The following is a 23,749-nucleotide window of genomic DNA, read 5'->3' as shown; positions in this document are numbered from 1 at the left end:
TCCCATTTCTCAGCAACTTTTTCAATTTGTCGCGACTCGGCCAACTAATTACCGGCCGAAATGACTTTCGCCTCGCCGCGGACGGCGACGACTTCAGGCTGACGACGGAAACGGCAAGCGGATGTCGCGCAGCGCGCCGGAACAACCGATTCTCTGAATATGCGATTGCTAGCTCGGGCATGACATATTGCACAACGTTGCCACGTGCGAGTGGCACGTTTCGATGCGAAATCGATGAGAAGGTGGAGGAAAAAAGACGAAGAGAGAAAACCCGCGAAACGATCGGTCCGATCGTTTGATTAGTCGAATTTAACGGGATTGGACAGTGAGTGGACACAAGATTTTAGAGGACCCCGGGGGGTGCGGGCAGTGATAACGCTTGCAGATAACGTTACTGTTATTAGCAGAGTCGTTAAATGCGTGATATTGACGTGCCCGCTTTTTGGAGATTAAGCTACCACGGTATATCGATTTGTTCAGAGCCGGCGCTCGTGAGGAAATTCGTTGACTGTTCATTAACGTTGATTCGCACGAGCTAGGAAGAGATGGATAAAAACACGACAAACTAATATTAAATATCAAAATGTCCTATTCGACATAGATTGGAATCATTTCTTAGTGTTAGGTTTTAATAACACAATATCTGTGTCAACGTTAACATGACAGATTTCAGATACAGTCAGATTTAGTAAAGCAGAATTCGAGATGACGTGCCATATAGCATGCGGATATTTCAGCCACACGAAAAATAGCGCTTGTATATTAACACGGACGATATCGATGGCGAAAGGTGACACTTTTATCCGTCCGGTGGTCCATTCCGATATCGCCATTGATAAATCGTAAGGAGCAAGAATTCCGTACCATTTCCTCGAGATGATTTTTCATCCTGAGAGATTTGTTGCGCCTGGCACGAGATGAACGTCCGTTCTGTCGTCTCACGTCTCCGCTCCAAGCTGGACCGCGAGATTTCTTCGCGCAAATAGAAAGGGGAGCACCGGCACTTCTGCTAGGCTTTACGTCGCGTAATCTCGGGCCGAGTGACGCGGGGACAGCGAGTACCGGATAAATTTGCTGGAAAAGAAATTGGGGAAAGAAAGAAGATCTCGTAAGAAGAGAGAAGTACACACGTGTCACTACGTATGAGAATGAACTGCGAATGAGCCTGAGGAATTTTAAGGAAATGAAATTGGACAGAAATATATATACGTGTCCACTCTCCCTCGTACAAAGCTTCTGTATTAAAATTAATTTTCTGGAATCGTGAGAGAGTATATTAAAATACAAATTGAATTGAATATTGAAGTAAATTGCAAATCGAGAAACTCAATTTACTCGTGAGGAATCCTTCGGAAATAGATAGACGTTTTACAACGTTATTGATCTTGCGTTTATTAAAAACATTTCGCTGGGATCAAAATAATTTCCAAGAAATTTTTGAATCGACCAATTTGAATGCTCAATGAAATTTCGCTTATACGTTTATGTTATCGTTGCAATTGGTGCTAGAATTAGCGTTACATTTTTTCTGAGATTAAAATGGAAATTGTGCTTTCCATAATATGTGAAGTCAAATCCCAGTCCAATTACGGAACTCAACAATTATTTGGGCCGATTGTAGATATAATCCGATACGATTATTGAATATTGCCGAACACTTCAGATAATTGCATTAGTAATTTATGATCTATCATAACAATACATAATCGCAACAATAATAATTGATAATTGTATTTAATTGCTCGTTCGTTAACGGTCGAAGCACGTTTTACTGAGAATCGTCGTTCTTGCAATGCGTTTTTATATCCTTCGGAAATAAAGGCGTACTTCGCTTTCTTTGTCAGGTGTAGAATTCAATGTAATTTCATAGAAGAGACTCTGTTCTTCTTCTGCGATCGATCTCTTAGTTGCAACTGGGTCAGCACTTTGCTATAGCGTTTACACCACGCACATGTAGAAACAGGTAGAAATGCGCGCTAATTTAATTATATATTTGACAGTGATAATATACTGTCGAACTCTTTATGTGCAAAAGATTGCGACGTGCAAAAAGAATATGCCCTTGAATATATCTATTAATAAAATTTTAATTGACTTCTTCACACCTCTTAAAATAAAGGAATGTTATTGAAACCCCAAATATTAAGTACGCTAATTAATTCGATGTTTTTTTTGAAGAAATTAAGTCTTTAGTACAAAAAATAATAACTATGTAAATCTTTAAAATATTGGTCATTATCTTTTAATATGTTATTTTTTCCATCTATCGGATAACTGGGAAATTCCCTCTTAAAAAAAGTAAATATAGGCTTAATTTCTTCAAAAAAGTATCGAATTAATTTACACATGGATAAACTAGGTAATGAAAGCTCTCATTTTATTTTTTTTATCGATATTAATGAACATTTAGCTAGCGGGCATTGAAATATTTAAAAGCGGAAATGATGGAAACGCAATGTCCGTTATAATTTTATCAGTATTTGTTTACAATATTACTGCCACAAACGTAGAAGCACTCGTCGATTAAATATTACGCATAAATCACGGGCGCATTAGTCACGGTCGGACATTTATATTTGCTATGTCTAAGTTGCGTTTTGCGAACGGAAATTTGCGATGACCACGTAATCCGCATAAGCCAAGGCAAATCGAAAGCGTAGTAGTACGTACGTATGGAAGTATACTGCAACTCCGCGATGACAAATGAAACGCTTAAGTCGGATACAAATGGAAATATACGGGGGATGAAATCGCTTCAGAAGGGGAATTACTTCCGCGCTCATTCGCGCGATGGGGGGAGAAGGAGAAGAGATGGAGGAGGGGAGGCAGGAGGAGTACTCGCGAGCACAATCCCCGCAAAAATCTGATTCCGAAACAATTAGTCATACGACGATCCACGAATAATCGATTTGTCTCGCAACGCGGACGCACACAATCGTATATTATATGCGCGCGCGCAGGTGTGTATGTGTGTATACATATATGCACACGTTCTACCTATTCGGTGTAACCTCAATCCAATTCCCGGGGGAGATTATAACATAGTATATTACCTGGAGTCGTCGCGAATATTCCCGCCGACCACGAAGACCGATCCCGTTCGAAGCGACGCGAAATAAAGAAATAGTGATCTCCCGTGACACGGTGAGACAAATCTCTCTTCCTACCTGCCAGCCGCCCGTGCACCCACTCCGACCTTCCTCCGCCTCCTTCTCCCGACAGGAAACTTTCAATTTCCGGATATATCGCTCCTGGACAGCATCGAGTACGCGTGATACAACAACATCGGCTTTATTGAGCGCTCTTCCTTAAGCCTGGAGGCGTTCGACGTTTTTTCCTCCTTTTTCCTGAAAATCGCTCGGTCTCTTATAACTTTTCGATCTCCACACAAATGCGAGACATTCGTTATCTCCTGTTTTGCTCTTCTTCTGTTTGTAGATCTCTCAATTTATTCTACTGTATTAAATTTATTTAGTTGCAACATGATTGCTAAGTACGACTGCGCTTAATTATTTCAGTCGATGAAGAGAGATGATTGTCGTTAAGTTATTGACACATGATCGGATGATTGAATATGAATTGCAAGAGAAACGAGAAGCAAAACGAGAGAAAGAAAGAGAGAGAAAGAAGAAAAAACGACAATTCCATTAAAATAAACTAAGGCAGATTAATAGTATCTTATCTGATGTTTTACGTGTGTCATACGTTATATTGCGCATGCAGCGTGATGTACGATGTGTAATATGGTGCATGTCAAATCGTTGAAATGTATGTTCGATAAAAAGCTTGTTTGACGAAACGTTCAGCTTCGTGACAAACGCTTCGTTGATGAAAATTTTCAGCAAAACATCCGTCGAGGAAAACATTTTTAACGAAATTTCTCGTTAATGCAATGACACTATCATTTCATAAACAACGTCACTACATGAATTATATTTATTTGATATTTATATTACGTGATTTTGCAGACTATCTGTATCAATTTCTTTCGATATATATATTATATATACATGTAATGTAATGACGCTGGATATTCTTACAAAATATAAAAAGATGTCCTTCTTAACTTGTTGCATTATAAAACAATTGTAGCTCTGAAATTGTACAATTTAAAATTGTAGCTTTTAACATCATGAATCTATTACCAAGACGAGCTTCGATTTTCTCTGTTGGATTTACGTCTTTATTATGTTATCTCATCAGGCAGACGAAATTCTTCGATTAGGATAGATAAAACAGAAAACAGAAAACAGAAAAAAGGAAGGAAAAATCAACGACACAACGCACATATCGCTGTAAAGATATTTCGCGGGCAGTGAAAAAGCGCGCGTTTAGAAGATCGGGATAGCGAAAGAAAGGTGCGAAGGGTTGATCCGTCGGAATGGGACACCAGAGGGATGACCCGATGGCGCCCGGCGACATACAGGCAGAGGGCGTGTTGCCAACTGCAGTTTCGTAGCGGCGTTCTTCAAATCGATTCCCATTTCCCTGAGAAATGCGGCACGCCGACGGAAACGCCCGCCCATGCCGGATAGAAGCGCGAAATGGAAATTGATAGTGCGAGCGCGAAACGAGCCGGCAAGCTCGCTTCTGCGAAAGTCATCGCGGGGGTAATCAATTGCAATTGCACCCCGCGCGGCGCGAAAGATCGCGGAAGTCGTGCGTTTCTTGGCTTTTCGTGCAAGAGTGTCGCAAGAGCGAGACGATATGCAGCTTGTGATATCGTCGTTCCGAACCGATATACATGAACACTTAAAAGGGAAAGAAAAAGGAACGAGAGCAAGTAACGGCGATGTAAATAGAAAAAGAGAACTTTAATGACGAAGGTAGCGTATAAAGAGTACGAGGCAAGAATGTAAAATCAAATTATTTAACTTTGTAAGTGTATTTTTCTTTGTTGTACCGGCTGATGAGTGTTCTATTTGCATTCATTATGATCTACACATTTCTCGAACTTCAAAAATTCTCGTTCGCTAAATACATTGTTTATTCGTTGGAGCGTATACCAATTAATGAACACTATGATAGAAACAACTGAGATCCACAGCTATTGTTTATCTGAGAGATACACATCATTGTGCATCGCTCATATGTATGTACATGATCGGGAATGGAAGCAAATAGGCGACTGTCGGGTATAAATTCCTTTTCACATCAAACTTTACTAAAACTTAAAAGAGATATTAGTTGAAAGGAAAATCGTTACATACACGTACATCAAAAACACTTGTGCATATACGCACATGTTCACGCGTGGAATGGAAAGAGGAAACCAGTGGATCGTTCTTGTCCATAGGTCCCATCACCGAATAGTCACGTCTAGATCACTGACGAAAACCGGTTGATCGTGCAATGCTGGAGTAAATCTGTAGCAAGTAAACAGATGTCAGTCAGTCACACGTAAATGATCGCGTGTCCCTCGTGTGCAGCGTGCGCACACACCCACGTGTATCAATCACCGCCTAGTTTACCGAATGCCGGCTTGCCAAGTAATTTAATCACTTTTAGTACCCCATTGGTATTCCGGAAAATCCGGGCAATCGACTGCAACGGATTGTCCGCGTACCAATCGTTGGACGTTAAATTATAGCTCATAACCATCGTGTCGAGATTGTGGTATTCTCGACGAAAATCGGAAACAATGATTTTTTTAGTTTGTTCAGTATTTATGTCAGGTTGACATCCGCAAGTTAAAAATCACGGTGCATCTGGTGTATCGAGAAACGGTATCATATTGTTCTCCACTTGAGAGCGACAAACTTTTATGTTTTATTTTGTAGACGGTGTCGAACCAAGAGAAGGTTTCAATTTTTCATTCTTTTTATTTTCCAGTCTCTTAAACTTTCAAATTTTTGGCATTTAGTTCAGCTCCAACTATTGTATATAAATCATTAAAAACTTTTTTTACATATTAATTCACGTCTCAATTTTATTAAAAGTAAACAATATAAAATGTTAAAAATTCTAATCTATCACTAATCGAAAATTTATTATTTGAAGTTATCATTATAAGTATAAAAACACTTTTTATACTTTATTTTAATTTAGATATTCGTAAAAAATTCGATTTGATCATTACTGTTAAAAACAATAATCTATATTTCAAGTGGTACAATCATTCACATACTACGAGAATAGAACGGTTATTTTGACATGAATTTGTTAAAAAGCTTCCATAACAAAGCCATACATTGAAAGGAAACATTGAATGGAAAATCCGAAAACTTTACTGTAACGGATTCGATTGCACGCGTCACTCGTTGCGTAAAATTATGGCCCGTAACTATGCCACGCATTTTCTATGAAAAGTGGAGACCATAATTTTTTTATTTTCCTCACAGTAGACATAAAGCTTTTATTATACCTACAATTTTCTGAGACACTTTCCTTCGACCAGCTATAGGTAGCAAGATTTATGCGACGTATGTCAGAATAGAGCTCTGTTCAAAGATTTGTAACCGGGGGTTGTCTTGCCAGTTTTGCAGGTAACTTGGCCACGAGAAAATGTATAGAGAAATCGTCAAAAATAAGCAAACAATAAACAGAAAAATATTATACGGAATTATATGGAAACTGATCAAAAAATATCAATTTCAGAGAGCACTGCTCCTGTTATTTATATTTATTTTATAAAGGAGTCAAATTTAATTCTACAACTTTTATTGTATGAATAATCAACAGCGCGCTATTATATCGCATCTCACTTGAACGTACAAGTGGACTGGGATTCTATTCTGCGAAGTTTGAAGTAAACGGATTTATACTCGTATATATCATTCGCAGGTATCGTTTAATTTCCGTCTGTTCAATACAAGAGAGAAAGAGACAGATAGAGAAAGCGAATAGAATACCACGAAACCGAGTGCTCACCAGTGATCGATTCATCGAACTTATAAAACCGCTTCGACAAAACGCGTGCATTTGCTAATTTTTCATGACAAGACGCCAGACATTCCCGGCTTTCCGGACTGGCGACTCGACGAAAGCCGGTGACGCTCAGGACGGAAATGAAGACGAGATCGTACGCCGGATAAGTCGCGAAAACTCTCGAAAACTCATGGTCCTCCGGCAACAGCTGAAAGAACTCCTTCTCTGAAGGAAGCCGCGTCACGGAAATTGAATGACTGCGCATCATTTACAAGTCGCACCGGAAACCGACGGCGCGTTCGTCCGGAGTCTCCGATCACGATACGATGACGCCGTCATCACGTTACGATAAAAATTTATACACACCCTGCGATTGCAGAAGAAAGATATGTCTGATCACCAATGTGCTAATATATCTTTCTTCTTGGTAACAGTGAATCGCATGTAAATAGTATATCAATTTTTGTTACGTTATAAAAGTATTAAATATAATATATTAATATTATTAAATATTATATTGATAAGGATATTAACATAATTAGGATGAGGCTTTTATATGATGTTTCGTAACGTAAGGAACAGCCAAACATTACTTTTCTTACATACAAATAGTGTATATAAATTAATATTACTAATCATTTAACTAGTTCGAGTTTATCTTAAATGATTACAATGAATTAATAGCGGGAAGTATAACAATATTTAAGCTGTTTGATGAATATTCAACGGTTCATAAATATTTAAATAATTCTGTTTTCAGATAAGACTAATAAATATTTAAATAAATGTATTTTACAAATACATTTCGCATATTTATGTTCCGCTATAAACATTGCGTATGATTTATCACCAACTTTGCCCGAAAATTGTTTCTGTTATTTGTTAAAATGGAAAATTTATTTCATGTGATATATAGATAACGCACGCACGATGCTATAAAGGGTTAAAACTCCACCTTTTTCTCTTTTTCTTTTTTTTGTGAAAGGGCTAAATTGATGATCTATAATTTATATCGATGTTTATCTATATCTCTCCGATTCTGGCAAGTTACATTACCAAACAACCATTATTCATAAATTTGATAGTCATGTTTGCTTCCACTATAATATCCGCCAACATTTTACTCTTTTCCATTCCAGCATGCGTGACACCACTGCTCCTCTCGTATTTTATTCGTTCCTTCATTGAGAGAGTATCGGTTTCGTTCTCCCGGCTCGCGTTTTCTCAACCTCAAAAAATAGTCTCCGTTACTTGTCATAGTATGGAGAATTAATGGGCCGTATGCATAAAGACAAGTAAAAGCTTTTACTAGTGATTTTTCAAATAAATACTTGGTTTCGTATGCACAAAAGATTAAGTATTTGCTAAAAAAAGTACTTAATTTACTTAATTTTCTAGTAAATACTTAAAAATACATATGCATAACATGGAATATTTACTTAAAATTTGAAGTAAATACTAGCAAAATTTCAAGTACTAGTAAAAGATTATGCATATGACATCTATAGTATTTGCTTTTACTTATACTTATTACTTATAAGCATTTACTTATTTTTATGCATATGACCCATTGTTCCGTCATATGTGTAGCATCCTATAACGTAAAAAAACGATGCCATTTTCTGCGAAACGTTTGGACTAATAATTACACCCGTTCGAAACGTTTGAATTGTCGAGCGTGTTCATAAATTTTATGAACGCGCTTGTTTCGCAAAGTTGAATTTTTTTATATTTTATTTTTCCTCTTATCGAAAATATCGGTTATGTCAGTACGGCATGCATCATGATGAGAGAGATAAATCCAAATTTCTGTTGCATGGTATTGAAATGTTATATGGATAGTTATTGTAACCATGCTCCGAACTCTGATACGCTATCAAATCTGTCCATATATATTTGACGAGCATGTTTGTTACTATCAAGCACTGGAATCTATCAAATTGATTTTTTTTATATGAGGATATCCAGTAACCTGTACTCTCTCGCATATTATTTATCTTGCTTCTTTTTATCGATAATATAACATGCGTCAATTCATTTATTCTTAATGAAAAATTTTGATATCATACATAATAACACGTATTGCATTATAATAAATTATCAAATCAATTTTCTCGTGAAACAACACTATCGATATTCATAATTCTGATTAAAGGCTGATTTTACAAGTATTCAAATTCAATTAGTTCCTTTTTCTTTCCACCCCTTTCAGTATCGTTTTCCAGAAAAAGAGCTTCCAGAAACACAAAGAATCGGATAAACTGTGGTGAAAAGATAAACGACGTCGATGAATCCAGCCTTGAGAGACGGAATCACCAAACGCAACCATAAATTTGATGAGCATGTTTGCCCCCGTCGCGCAAGATCGATCAGGAATTGATCCTTTCTCATTCCAGGCTGCCGTGCCACCGGCGCTCTCGTATTTCATGTTTCCCTTCATTGAGAACATCGGTTTCGCCGTGTCGCGGCGCCCACCCTTCCCCGGGCATTGATTCGCGCGGATGCACGTGGCGGCCGCATTTTTTTCTCCCCGCCACGTCGCGCTGGGACTAAAATTCATGCAGATTTTTCACGAGGCTCTCTTCACTGCGCGCGCGCACTCGCCACTCACCGGAGGAAAAAAGTCCTCTGTCTCTTTCTCTCTCTCTTGTGCATCCCCCGACCAATCCACTCTTCCCTGTCGCCCTCTCGCCGTGCCCTTTTTTCATTCTGTCGACGCTGCCCGACGTAGCGGTACGTGAAACGAATTTATAACTGGCGATACGGCGGCCGAGCCCTTGAGTCGAATACGTCGATTTTAATACCCGCGCTACCTACGCCGCACATCCTGCGCCCTCACAGCCACCCCGCCGACGCGCCCTTGTCACTTTCGGGGCAACCCCTCGATGTCAAAGCGCACCCTGGTCGATCGGCTTTTACCGTGTGGATATTGAATTTATACCGCACAGTCGAGAGAGATCTGGTGGGAAATATGCGGGCAGGGATGAACAAAAGCGAATTTTTCTTAGTGACTCTATGAACGCTGTCGCTATTGCCGGTAGTACTTGAAATTGGAAATTTTGCATTTTGTAGTGTGTTTGCACAGCGTGATTTCCTGCGCGTTAAATAGATAAAAAATACGGATTCCAATGAATCCTCGAATATTGCTTTTCGTAATCTATCAGATATGGAGCAAAATCGTAAATATATGTTTATAGAATACAAACAAATAAGTTTGATTTTTAAATTGGAATTCACGAGATTCTCTTCAGGATGTAATTTTTCTTATGTGTATTTCTTTTCGGGTGTTTTTATTCTCTTATAATTTCCCAATTGCTATTTTTTATGTATTCGTACTTCTGTATCTTTTGTTACATTTGTTCTATTATAATATATTTGTACAAATACACATGTAATGTACTGATTCTCCAGTTTGAACAAAAATACTGATTATTATATGCATTTCTTCGTAGTTCAAAGATAGGTGGAAACCAATGTCAATGTGTCTCTTTAATTCACCGGCCCCTTTCAAACCATCTCAAACATTTCTGCAAATATTACGAATTCGTCGTCCGCGTAAATATCACGGAAAGTTGCTAGGGAACCCCTACCCTAGTAGCGGGAGCAAACTGTGGAGATTAAAAGTCGCGAAAGTCCGAGTCAGCAGACGGCGAAAGTGCGAACTGCCACTTTTGTAGTTTCCTCGACGATTAAAGCGCAGGAAAGAGATCGGTGTCGAGATGGTGGTAGAATTCACGCGGCTCAGGATGAAGAGGAGGGTGGAGGACTAGTGGTTCAGGGATGAGGCCGCATCCTTTTTAAAGCGGGGAAAGGAGAAGGAAGGTGCAACTTTAAATCCAGTCATCACACCGTTCTCCATTCTTCGTGAAGATTATAAAAATTACCCTCCTCCGGCTTCACAATGGGGTAGAGATTAAAAGTCAGCCATAGTCAGCAGGCGTTGCGACGCACGGCGCCGCACCGGCAGGAAAGCGGAACTGCTACTTTCGCAGTCCGGACGCGGCCGAAGTAAGGAGGATAAAGGAGCTTCGGGCGTACCCTGGAAATGAGCGGGACGCGAGAATACGTAAGCAGCGGTGTAACTTTAAATCGAGTCCTCTCCCATCCTAGACGATACATATAGAAAGCAGAGATGCATGTCAAGACGTGGAGCCAAGGGTATTGTTTGCTTTATCTTCTTTTTCTATCTTTATTGATACCATGCATGATTATCGTGTGCTCTGAAAATGTCGACGTATTAGAAGTATCAAAAGGGAAATCATAGAAATTTGATACGTACATGAATCTAAGATCTACACGTATGATCGATATAAATATAATATCATAAACAAGACGATTGATATGAGAATATACTAGAACATATAGAACACGGATTATACGTGATTTATTTTTTGCAACAACGGAAAGAATGATACTTTTATAATTGAAAACTCAGTTCACAATCCATTTTTATGAGTATCATGATAAAAACAGTTTTATGTCATAATCTTCTGTGACAATTTGAAGAATCTCTATTAGATATGGATTAAAATTTAGCAAGATTAAAGGGCAGTCTCCGACTTATGATGTGGAAAAAGAATTTCTGCGGAAGGAAACTTGCACTTCCCAAATGAGGATGAACGCCGGGAGAAATTCACGAGTGTAACTCCAATTCACGCTGCCGGCTACTTTTTGCTCGGAAACTGTTGAACTTCATTTCTTGGGAAGAGGTCTAGATTAAAAATCGAGAATTGTAGTCCGTCAGGAGATTGCACGTTCGGAAGACTGAAAGCCGATTACGCTTCACTTATTTCAGATATTTTAAGAATATCATCCTGAGAATATCAATATTTCGGAGAACATGCAGACCAGATGGATCTTATTTAATTTCTTCATTGGATACTGCGGTGTCGTTCCACGTTTTCCAAATTTCCCGAACATTTCCACGTTATCGAATCTCGCGCGTTTCCCGAATTACAGGAAACTCTATAAAAATCCCGCCGAGGAGGCGGAGTTTATTCTCGCCCGGAAGTCGAACCATCCGTCGACTTTAAGCGGGATTGCCATGCACGAAATTACCGAATCGGCCGCAATATAAAGGTATGATGTGGAAGGCACTAAACCCAAACGCGCCACGCGCTTAGCATAGATATGAATTTCATGCTGGCTCTCACAGCGCGATACGAGAAATTCTTTCGCATCCGTAGTATTGAGGAGATTCGCAAATAGAATATTCCGAACTCTCACACTGCGTGATATCGTGTACCCCTGAAGATGCATCTTCTCTCATCCCTCCGACAAAATTCTTTTTACGATGCATCCTTCAACTGTCTTGGTATCACAAACCATTCGTTCTTTTACGTTTTTACAACTCACTCAGATCGTTGAAATCGTATCTAAAATCTGATTAATTTTTCTATATCGAAATTTGAAGGCTTATAAATTTTGGAGACATCACCAGATCAAAGTGACTGAAACTGACGTTTGTTTTCTTTTATATAAATATCCATTTATTGGAGTCACGCTACATATGCGGGTTCAGAGATAGTTTGCAGACGATAGTTATGCGACTGGTTTTCAGTACGAGCGTTCCGCTCGTTGATTTAAGAGACTGGTAGGCATCTCTCCAACCAACATAGCCGAATGATCCGGTGCTCTATTTATGAGCGTGTGTAAAATAGTCTTGATCTATTTGGCCACTTAATTTACGTCGCCAGACCGTGCTATGAATTAATGAGAAATTTTGTTACGGCAACTTGGACGAATCATACAAACATGTTTGTCACATAGCTGTTATCTTCATTTGCATATGACAACCATGTGAGAATGAAATCTACGTTGTACATCAATATATTAAAAGGACTTTTCTGAAGACAATCTTGTGCATAAAACATTAGAAAATTACAAAAGTATCATACAGAATATAAAATATTTTCAGAAAACATAAATGAATTAAAATATTCAGATCATAAGCGAAAGTAATTATTTTTCATAAAATAAAACACTGTTAAAACCAAGTGTGTAGCTGTTTCGATATATCAAAAACACAAAGCATTAAGCTTTCTAACTGCATGATGTACTGAAACCATTGCGCGCGGAATATTTCGTTATATCACGTATCGATAAAGTACTGACTTAGTGCGCTATATAGGGAATCTGGTACATCCAGATTGCATCATCGTTGTGGTATATGGGTCGTTAGTCGATGCGCATAATCTTCGATCGCAATCGTGGATGGTGGGCCGGTTATACCTGGTCTGGCGTATCGATCCTACCAGTCCATACGGATATCGAATTCGAATCTTGGGATGATCCTTCCCAGCATAGACGGCTGTGAGATAGAACCGGAGGCACAATTGCGAGCAACCCAGTTTCGGAAATGAATGGCAAATGAGCCCTGGTACCCAGCGAACATGGTGGTGCTCTCCAGGGGAAGTCTTAACCCTTTCGCCGTTAAAAACTACCGTAACTGCTCGACGGATTACATCAGATACAAGGAGTTATGAAAATGACTGTCTATGAAATTGAAGGTCCGCAGAACCCGATCCCTGTGGGAGTAAGCGCACCTGCGGGAATCGAGAATTTATGGAAATAAGTATCTATGGAGGATTCTATGTATTTTAAATAGAACACTGCAATTGTCTATGAAATTGAGGATCAGAAGCAGAATCGACATTTGAAACGGATATCGCTAGTATGTCATATCAATTAAAGATCTTTGAGAAAGGTGGGTTCCATATAAATATTTATTATACCAAAAAATATTGCTAGAATCGAGGGAATATTAAATTGAATAAAATTAAAGACTTATACAATGGAATATCCATGGAAGCTAAGATCCACAGATTCAAGGATACGTGAAACCTACGGCACTAATCTGTATGTATTGAACCATTGAGAATTACAATCAGAGATTCACGGAAGCGGAAGCTGCTGAAATTGAGGATCCATGCAATCGAGAATTTGTGGAACAAGGCTACGAAGAGTTAGGATTCGGCGATTCATCTGTATGTATTGCATCGAGTGTCTATAAAATGCCAGATCTCTAGACATATATTATACATCTTATATATTAAGCACGTAAAAAGTGATAAATAAATACTGTTTTGTTGCAGCTAAACTAACTATTTTAAATAAATTGGTGAAATGCATATTCTCATACGATTGTCGGCTTTTATTCCGACAAACATTTCTGAGTCTGCGTCTTCAAATTAGTATGCACAACGTTATTCGTCATCCTCGAACGATGACGTGGCCGCTCTTGTTTAGTCGTTTAGCTGCGTGTGTCGGCGAACTACTCCTCTTATTTCTCTCAGGTTCATTTTATGCAATGAGTCATTCATTACGACTGGCAGACAAGCCGGCGGAAATCTGTCAAACGTTTCAATCGCACTTCCCCGTCATCGGTCGAGTTTAATGATTTGGCATTTAATTAAATCCGAAACAAGCAGCTCGAAGAAAGAAGTCACATTGCGATTATCCGCTCGTCATTCGCGCTGAGCTACAAACTGCTCGATCGATATGATTCGAGAATCGTAAAAACTGATGGCTTATTCTTCCGACATGTAATAACCGTCGCCATAATAAACGGAAATGTCAGACTATCTACCATTCTCCTCGGAAGGAAGTCTCTATCACAACGCACCCATAAATGTTACGTCTCCCTCTTTCTCGTTATCTCTCCTTCTCTCTGCACGCAGTTGTTTCTGGCGCGGTAATGTATCATGTTGGCTCTAAGAGCTTAACTTTACGTTACGGCCATTGCATTTTTATTTTGCCGAGAGTAATCATCTCGCTAATTTTTTACAATCCATACATAGGTCTAGTTCAAATTACTAAATGGCATTCAAAAATTTACGGCAATGTTATGGCAATAAATTTGTAACAAAATAATGATAAATAGTAAAAAATATATTTGTAGTAAATACTACCGGTAACTCGTTGGCGAATAAATTTCACAGGCCATTATAAGTTGAGGTTTATTGGTTATTACGCTACAGCATTATATTGCATTCCAATTAAAAAAAGTGCAAAACAAAAAAGATTAATTGACTGCACTTTTTATCTGGAAATCCCTACGAGTATTGAAATAATCTGAGTATTTTGGGCGCATGCAGAAAAATATGAGAGACCGCGCATACATGTTCGCCCACGATAACATTCATTTACTGAAAATCATTGAAAATCGCTCGCAACTCGGGCTCGTATTCTGTTTCAATCGCATAATTGCTAAAACATCACTTGCAATGAATTTCACCTCGTGGCAAAATCCGCACAATTAAATTTGGCGTAAATCGATTTTATTGCGACGAACGATAGATAATCGCGGATATAGTATATACACAGTGCACTACTATATGCACGTGATATCCGGAGTGTTCTTATCTGTTACGAATATCACATTTGTGTTTGTGCGCGAACCAACGTCATCGATTCATTGTGCAAAAAATCTCGTTGCGCACGTTCGAGCAAACCGATACACCGAAATCATTTCCATATTCACATAAGCGGTTGATCATGCGAGGGAACCTACTTTTCCCCGGGCATGCCTTCCATGCATTCTACTCATAAATATCGTTTATCAAAGAAATGTTTAAATGACCTTCTGATATATCCAGTAATAATGTTGTTATAATAAAGCAGTCTATAGTATCGCAATAACACTACATTCGTCATCCAAGAAATACGGATTAGTATTTTACTTGCAAATCATTTATATGAGATAATAATTCTTGATTTTTTAATTATCTTAATTATTCGTGGCATTTATTATTATTATTATTAGAATTATTATTGTGGCATTTCGTATGTAAATACTTTGCTGCGTAAATATCAAGTTAGCATAACGTGTGAATGCAAAATCTCAATGTTGATTTTGCTTGAGGGCTTGCTTTTTGTATATGGTCAGTTTGGTTGAGAATAAACACGATTCTATTGCTACTCGCTGGTGACTCGAAGGATTTATTTATAATTGATTTTGCTTGGTAAAACTGAAATAGATTTATCGTATAAATGTTTTTTCATTTGTAATTGTTCGTGCGAAAACGTACAAAACGTATGAACTGAATTTCTAATATACTATAATGAAATGCTTTTATTCAATTAACTACACATTTCAATGAAATATTAATCTATAATTTAACAAACAGAAATGAATGGTAATCAAATACAAATTAAAAAAAAATAATGGCAATAAAAAGTTTTATCGGAAAATGATCGACCAACCGTTTAAAGAATCGGAAGATCGAAAATGGTAAATCATCGTGAGAGTATGCAGAACGGGAAATGTCATATTGCATCGATATAGGTAGACGTTTATGCCGACGATACGGCGCTCTGTAAAGCAGAAAATTTCAGTGTAACGTCGCGTTCGATTTTCGGTCTCGCGCACGAAATAGGAAGGAATCCTTAGAAGAAAACGAGCCGTGCTCGCTTTTACGTAAGTGCGATGCGAACGAACCGCGAACCGCGGAAAACGGCTTCTCGCCGTTGCATTTTTCAAAGAACGCGAAACGAACTTTACACCCGAACCCGTTCTCTAACACCGATGGTATCGGCAGTCTTATCAATAATAAATGTCACTTTTATTACGCTCGGACGCCTTCTCGAAGCGCCGATGATAAGATCGTGCGCATATATGGGCTAGTGCAAGAACGTGAACTATATCGTTGACTCTCTTTTATTTTCAGATGCGCCATCCGATCCAAATGAAACCGGCCGACAGCGAAAATCGAAACGGTGAGTGCAGTTTTTGTTATTTCCGCTATCTAAGATTATAGAAGCGAAATTTTCGATATCGCTCAATCGGCAATTAAGCGATAGTATCGAATTCGTCCTTAGGAAAAATGATATTACGATTTCGTTTATAAAGCAATTTTAATAAGCTCTTGGTAACTCAGGTAAACGGTAAAGATTGACGTAAAATGATAGCTTGCCCCGGTATTATCATCGATCTGCATAGACAGAATATGCGCTCGCGATCAGCAAAAACAACAAGGTATTGTGTTTCAGCAAGAGATATTTAATCCTCGGCTCGAGTTTTATCAAGAATGCATTAAACTTTTTTTTCGGATTTTGTCCGGATGCATCTGGAGTATTCGAGGTTTAATAAGGAGCACTATACATCTCTCACGATGTCAAGTATAATATAAGACTCCCAGACTGAGATACCGTCTCTTTTAATGATTGCATGATCGTTCACGAAGTTTTGGCACGATTAAGAACAGAATTCCGAGGAAAATGGCATTACGCTACAGCAACCGAAAGAGAAGACAACAATACCGGTTGCGAAGGTAAAGTTGACTCTCTCCGCGTGGCAACCTCGGCGGAGAATGCAGTTCAAAGCATGTTCATTAAGTACTAATTAATTGGCTGAATTGAGGGGCTTGTCGAGATTGCGTAGTCAAAGAAGACATAATCGAGCTGCGAAGCACCAAGTGGCGGGACCGGTAAGGTGAAGCTGTCTAGAGAGTCGTGGGAGGAGGGCAGACGCGAGCAAATTTTACCAACAACATACAACACTGTTATCAAGCGAGAATCGAGTCTTGCACGCGAATTCTTACGTGGGATGTTCCACCCCCTTTATATTTCTTGTCCCCTCCACCCTTAAACTCTCGATCTTCATCAACGAATTCACTCATATGGCTTTGTATTGTTCTGTAAATACACCGTGGCGAATTGTATCACGCATAAAATTTACACAGAATACCCGAGTCGAAATTTAAGATCTACTATGAACCTCTTACATAGTCATTTGTGCCTCTAATAATGCTCCTTAGCCTACAAGTATTTTCAGATGCGCCATCCGAAAATAATATATAATAGATTAATATATTAATGATATTTTTGAAATATTCTTTATTTAAATTTGAAATTTTTTTACATTTTGGATAAAATATATTGATAGAATATAAGGTAGATAATATCTGTTTTCTCAACATTCATCAAATATATCAAAATATGATCGTTAAAGAAATAGGGGAGAGAACGCATCACCTCTCGCAGTTAACATTGTTAAATGAAATAACAGATTCTGTTTCGAGTTCTCTTATTTTCTCCACCGCGTACTGATCGTGAATGGGATTATGTAAAAACTCGAAAACGCCAAAAAGCATATCGAATGCCACCGCGAAAACCAACGGAGGGAGGAAGGGAGGAGTCAACAGACACGACAAAATGCATGATTTTTTTTACGGATAACTGCGCCGCGTTAGCAATAAAAATCCGACTACTGGCTCTGGACGGGGTGTAACGTAGAGCGTATATAAAACCGGGCACGTCGGTGAAACGACGCAAAACGAATGCTAATGAAATATTAACGACACCCGTCACGTGCTGCGCTCAGGTTGGACCGCTCGGTTCCTCTTTCCTCTCTCTCTCTCTCTCTTTATTTTTCTCTTTCCCTTTCATGCACGTTCGTTTGCCCCCTCCGCGCTTTACCTCTGACGCCCCTTTTTCCCCGTTTTTTTACTCATCTTGTTTTTTTTTCTCTTTTTTTTGTTTCGAGCCGCACAAGAATCCTCCGGAGGATTGTACTCGCGCACGGGCGGTTTTTGCATCACGAGGTGCAACGCCGTTTCGGGTGCCGTAGCAGTGCTGCGCGTGTAAATGACGTGCCAAATTGTAATCACGCCAAGATTCAAGCGGCTTTACCTCGCGCGTTTAGCGCTAACCGAAACCTGATTCTGACACTTTGTTTGTTACGGTCGAGCTTGCGCAGTTACGAGAACAGGATTCTGGATCAAGTAACCGCGTTACATGGACCAACGCTCGATCCTATTTACCTACAGTTAGATATTAAATAGAAGCCGCTTCCTTGGTTAACCATTCAGTCGCAGCAACTATGCAGTTGCACACGCTTTTATATTTCAGTCGAGTTAGCGAAGGTAACTATGAGCCAACGTGGTAATGACAGGCAAATCCAATTTAGTCAGTACGATAGAGAAAGAGCCTATAGATAGTTTCTTAGCAATCAGAAGAATCTTAGCAAAAGATCTCCAAGAAGACATTGAAATATGTGAACTGATTTGTAATCAAGTAGAATAATAACGTGTCATTGAAATCAATTTTGCTAAAAATACTCTTAATTCTTTTAGCCTATATATCCTTTCATTAATTGCGATGTCACCTGTCTCATCTCGGTGATCGAGCAAGCGGCGACCTCTTGTCTTATTTATCATGTAAAAGCAAAGCAGAGATGAGAAACTAGGGTAGAAGTGCATAGCGTTCTCCGTGGCTGTATATAAAAATGAATAGAGACGACGTGGTGTAACCGAAACCGAGATCAAGCCATTTGTAACCGTGCGCACGTGCAATACGGAAAAGGATTTTTCCATACAGGATGCGGGAGGTGCGCGCGGCGGCTACCGCCATGAATAGTACCGTTGTGGCTACATGCAAATCCCGGTAAAACGGGAAAATAGTAAACAGGAAGAGAATGAGAGAGAGAGAGAACTCGCGCGCGGTTATCCGGTATCAGAGTATTATAGCTACTTTGTCGTTAGGCGAATCTCCGAACGCCGTCCGCTTCGCGACTGACGTAAGCCCGAATTCGTACGGAGCAACTCTAGACTCTCACGCGCAAAGCGCGAGATTAGTCGAACATGCGATTCAATTCCTCCGAAATATACAGAGATATATAGTGCGCATTACGTGCACGCATTGATAATCCGGTATAACTGAACTGTTTTAACTGCGAGTCGCCGGCTGCTTTGAAACATTTACGAGGACTGCTACATGCATTCGACGGTTCCTATATTTGCAGATGGCTCTTGAAGGGAGGAAATGAAAGACGTTGCGGGAATGACGGATATTGTTACTAATTCCGATAATTCGCCTTACTTTGTGTTGTATTTACGTATATCCTGTTCCAAGTTGTAGACAACTGTAAGTAAAGACTTTAAGATGCAAGAAGATTCGATCCGGTGGATAATAAGAGCTCCGTAACGAATTGGTAGACTGAAAGGAGGTGTCGCGCCATTAAAATGCTGATAAACAATTATCTTTACTTGATGGAATTTTCTTCTGCTCAATCAAGTTTCTCAAGCAGAACATCGTTCGTTTCGTAAGACAAAAGTCGCATCCAAGTGCTGTACGCGCGCCTGAGGCTTTCTTTTATTTATCATGTCGAGCTGCCATTTTACGAATGATCTCAATTGAAAACTACTGAATGGAGGACGAACTTTATCGTTTTCATCCTATAATTACTACCGTCAGTGACGTAGTGCCGGCCGGACAGTTTTAGCAGTGTTTCTGACGGGATGCACACCGATCAAGGGACCGCTCTGTCAAGCACGACAGCCTCAACGAAAAGAAGAGTGAAGAGAGTGAAAGCTTTATTTATATCCGTGACATTCTGTTTATTTTGGCTGACAAACTGGGCTCGCTCCGGGCTCTAACTAGTAACGGGCTCTAGCTGTTCCCGCTTGCTTGCGGGTCCCATTCCAACCCGACATTGTTTCAGTCCGGTTACGTCATGCCTTGACAGACGTGACAGCCCTAGTTAAATTAGTGGACGATTTCTTCGTGGAAATGATTGCTGCACGTCTTGCACAGCGTGCACGCGCATTATCAGCTTGTTTTCACCTGTGTGACACTTCTCTTTAAACTGTTCAGCCTGCGTTCTATCTTAAACCCGATACCAACGTATGTTCTATCTTCAGTCTGCTTTTCGCTCGATACGCATCTGGTAGTAATTTTATGAACAATAAAGTTAGTCATTTCTTTCGTTCGACAATACTTACTAATGATAACGAGCAAGAAAAAAGAGTCAAAATCACAAAAATCGTTCATGAAACTCAACTTGCTCTTAGCACAATAGTAGTCCGTAATAGTAAGCTTGATATTTATCGTAAATGGGTCTGAAAGATATTTGAATTTGTCACATTTTGATGCCATCTGACGAGAAAGAAAAACAAGACAAACAATTTATTGTTGCCTAAATTATATTATTGCTAAACTCGAATTCAAGTCGGTGTTTTTTCGACAAGATAACAGGCGTAACGCACATCGTCGAATTGGATGCCATTGCCTAATTATGAATCCTTTTGATGCTTTTTTTAATACTTTATGCGATTTGATGCGTTTGCCGATAACTCGATTTTTACATTCGAGCGCGGAAATATACTTTAATCAACGAGATTACGTTGGAATCGATATTTCTCATAAAGTGAATGAAAATTATCGGTTTCAAGGACCCCCTGAGAAAATGACAGCCCCGCAAATTACAGTTCGGCTTGGTGCTACGTGCAGAAATCAAATTTATGTCATTGTCGCACACTCAATTCCCACGTTATTCACATTTCGTGGCCATTAAACGTTACGAAATGTTACGCGAATCATTTTCCGCGCACGCGAGACGAATTGTTCGTTATATAATCGCAAATTGTAGGAAACCCGTCGTTGCGCCCAGCGCAACGACGAACAGCATCGGGGAATCGTCTTCCGGTGAAGCGAACCGTCGCCTGACTTCGTCTCCTTGACAAATACAATAGTTGCAAGCAATATTGGCGATTGCATCATGGATCAAATTAAAAGGAAAAATCGTACGGGAACGACGACGTTGGAACCGTTAATAATTAACGTGCTCTCAATCGATGGGCTCCCCATCGGCGAGCTAGTGCTCGGTTCGATTGTACCAATCGGAAAGAAATAAATTATGAGCGGCTGATTCCACGTAGTAACTAGAGCATCGAGCAGCGCTTTGCTTGGAACGTGTTCCTTCGGAACGTTCCTGCGGTCGTGGAAAACAGCGACATGGTCCGGAGGCGAAGAGAGCGGTTAGTCTCGTGCCGCAAGCATCGGTGATAAGCTCTATCTTATCGAGCATGGGCCGGTGAGTCAGCGATAGCGATTCGCAGGCGAGACACGTACCTGCCGTAATCGTGCATCGTCTTTCGCTCCAGTCGAATACCTTATCTATTGTTTATTGCGTCCGTGCAAAAAGTCCGTATGGCGAAACGGACGCGGTGCGCGGCGTTTTGCATTTGCAGCGACGGCGGTTCTCGATGGCGGAATCGTATTAGCATGCGAAATACGCGAAGCGCCCGTGCGCCGCGCTCGTCCGCTGAATTTCCGCCTCGTCACCGGGCTCTCGCACAAGCGATACTTTTTCATTTCTCCAAGTTATGTAAAATGCATTTTCGTTATATGTAAATTATGCGTCGATTATCGGTATAATATGCATGACAGCGCGAGGGAGATATGTAACGCAACATGTGACGCGCCGAAACTTCTGTACGATACCTATTGAGTTATTGAGTTGTAATACGAGTGTTATCATTTCTTGATGATGATAAGAGTCTTTGATAATGTTTGCGGAACGTTTTAAAAGCCGTTTGTTTGCGCCAGTTGCGATATTCTAGTGGAGTTTGTTTTTCAACGTCACTATATCTTTTTGCTTTTACGCTATTTTTAATTATTGCGGAAAACCGGAATCTCGTCGCGTTGCGCAATGATGATAATTAATACGTTCGCATACAGTGCGAGAAGATAAGACATTACATTAAATGTTTGAATTTTTCATATATCCGCATGGATTGAAAGTATCGTTTATTAATAGATTATAATTCTTTATAATTCTACAATAATTTCCGTTGCGTAGCTTGTAAAACTGCAGATACAAATTACAATTGTTTAAATAAACTTTTAATTAATGTTCAAAATTAACTACAAAGAAATTAATTCATATATTTAACTAAACTACGCTTTTTAAAGCGCATTAAAGCATCTTGTAGTTGATGATCTTTATCCTTTTTTATTCTTCATCTCGTAAAATGTTAACAATGCTTTCTACAATTATGTTTAAGATAATGTTGTTTTAATACCGATATCAAATTATTAATGCACACTAAAGACAGCTTGTTTCCTCGCAATCGAGCATCGCGCAAAGTGCCCCGTATTGCTCAACGCGATCTTGAGAATCTCCGAGTAGAATGCTGTGTAACAAGCAGACGCGGAAACCTTGCTGGCATCGGGAGTATTCTCTTGATGTTCTCACATCAATATTACATACAGTAGCAAACCGTATTTCGGTAACTGACTGGTAGCAATCTCCGAGTAGTCAGCCCGTTTCTATAGTTTGTTCTGGCATGACGAAAAGGGCAATGGAGCATGCACAGACCCAAACACCTTATCGAGGCGCGTGCCGTGTAGCCAGATGCGAGTAATATTTTTAAACCGTTCGAGATAACGTCTTGAGAAGTGCAGAACATGAACAGATTCTCTCGAGCGGCTGTTTCTAAGCGCGGCCGCGCGTCTTCGTAAACGTTCGTGTGCACTCTCGCAACACGCGGCCGTTAAACATCCGGTGAATCGACGTTTTCACTTGTAAAGGAGCGATTGTTGCAACCCGCGTCAAAGGAGGCCTAACTATATGGAGCTTATAACGCGCTTTGTTCTCGATCAGAAGTTCTCGCGATATCGATCCCGGGCGATCACAGCTTGCGATAGGTTCCCCGATAATGCTTGTATTTGCGATATATTTATGGCGAGTATTAGCAATATTTTGAATAAAAATTATACAATCGATAGGTATACAATAGATTAAAATATTTTTTAATGCTTCGAAGTATTTTCGAAAGAAAAGGTAACGCTTGTTTTAAAAATTCATATACGTATTAATTAATTTCTAATGCAATTTAGACGATCGTATTGAAAATCTTTAGCAAATTAATCTCAGAATGATGTAATGCTATTGGAACGTAAACGTTATGTTAAATGGGAACCGATATACCGATATACAATGTGGCTTAATATTATTATTGGACAATGCAGGGAATTTCAAGTGTATGTAACGAACCAATAATTAAATATTCATATAAATGAAAGCATAAATGCACGAAATAGCTTAATATCCATATCGGATAACGCATTTCATATCCAAGTACGTATAATGAACCTGTAA

The 23,749-nt window shown here is 39.4% G+C and overlaps 1 protein-coding gene across 18 annotated transcripts in view; it reads left to right on the top strand.

Annotated features, from left to right (window-relative positions):
- Positions 1-23,749, top strand: part of LOC105287975 (CUGBP Elav-like family member 2) — a 457,839-nt gene that overhangs the window by 373,129 nt on the left and 60,961 nt on the right. For all 18 annotated transcript variants that reach the window (XM_026975347.1, XM_026975346.1, XM_026975355.1 and 15 more), the window contains one exon: positions 16,536-16,584. In XM_026975347.1, the coding sequence (XP_026831148.1) occupies positions 16,536-16,584 (49 nt within the window). The remainder of the gene's footprint in view (positions 1-16,535; positions 16,585-23,749) is intronic.

The sequence above is a fragment of the Ooceraea biroi genome, chromosome 2 (assembly GCF_003672135.1).
Source record: "Ooceraea biroi isolate clonal line C1 chromosome 2, Obir_v5.4, whole genome shotgun sequence".
NCBI classification, from domain to species: domain Eukaryota; kingdom Metazoa; phylum Arthropoda; class Insecta; order Hymenoptera; family Formicidae; genus Ooceraea; species Ooceraea biroi.
The sequence above is the reverse complement of the archived record's forward strand: the minus strand, read 5'-3'. Positions and strand labels throughout refer to the sequence as shown.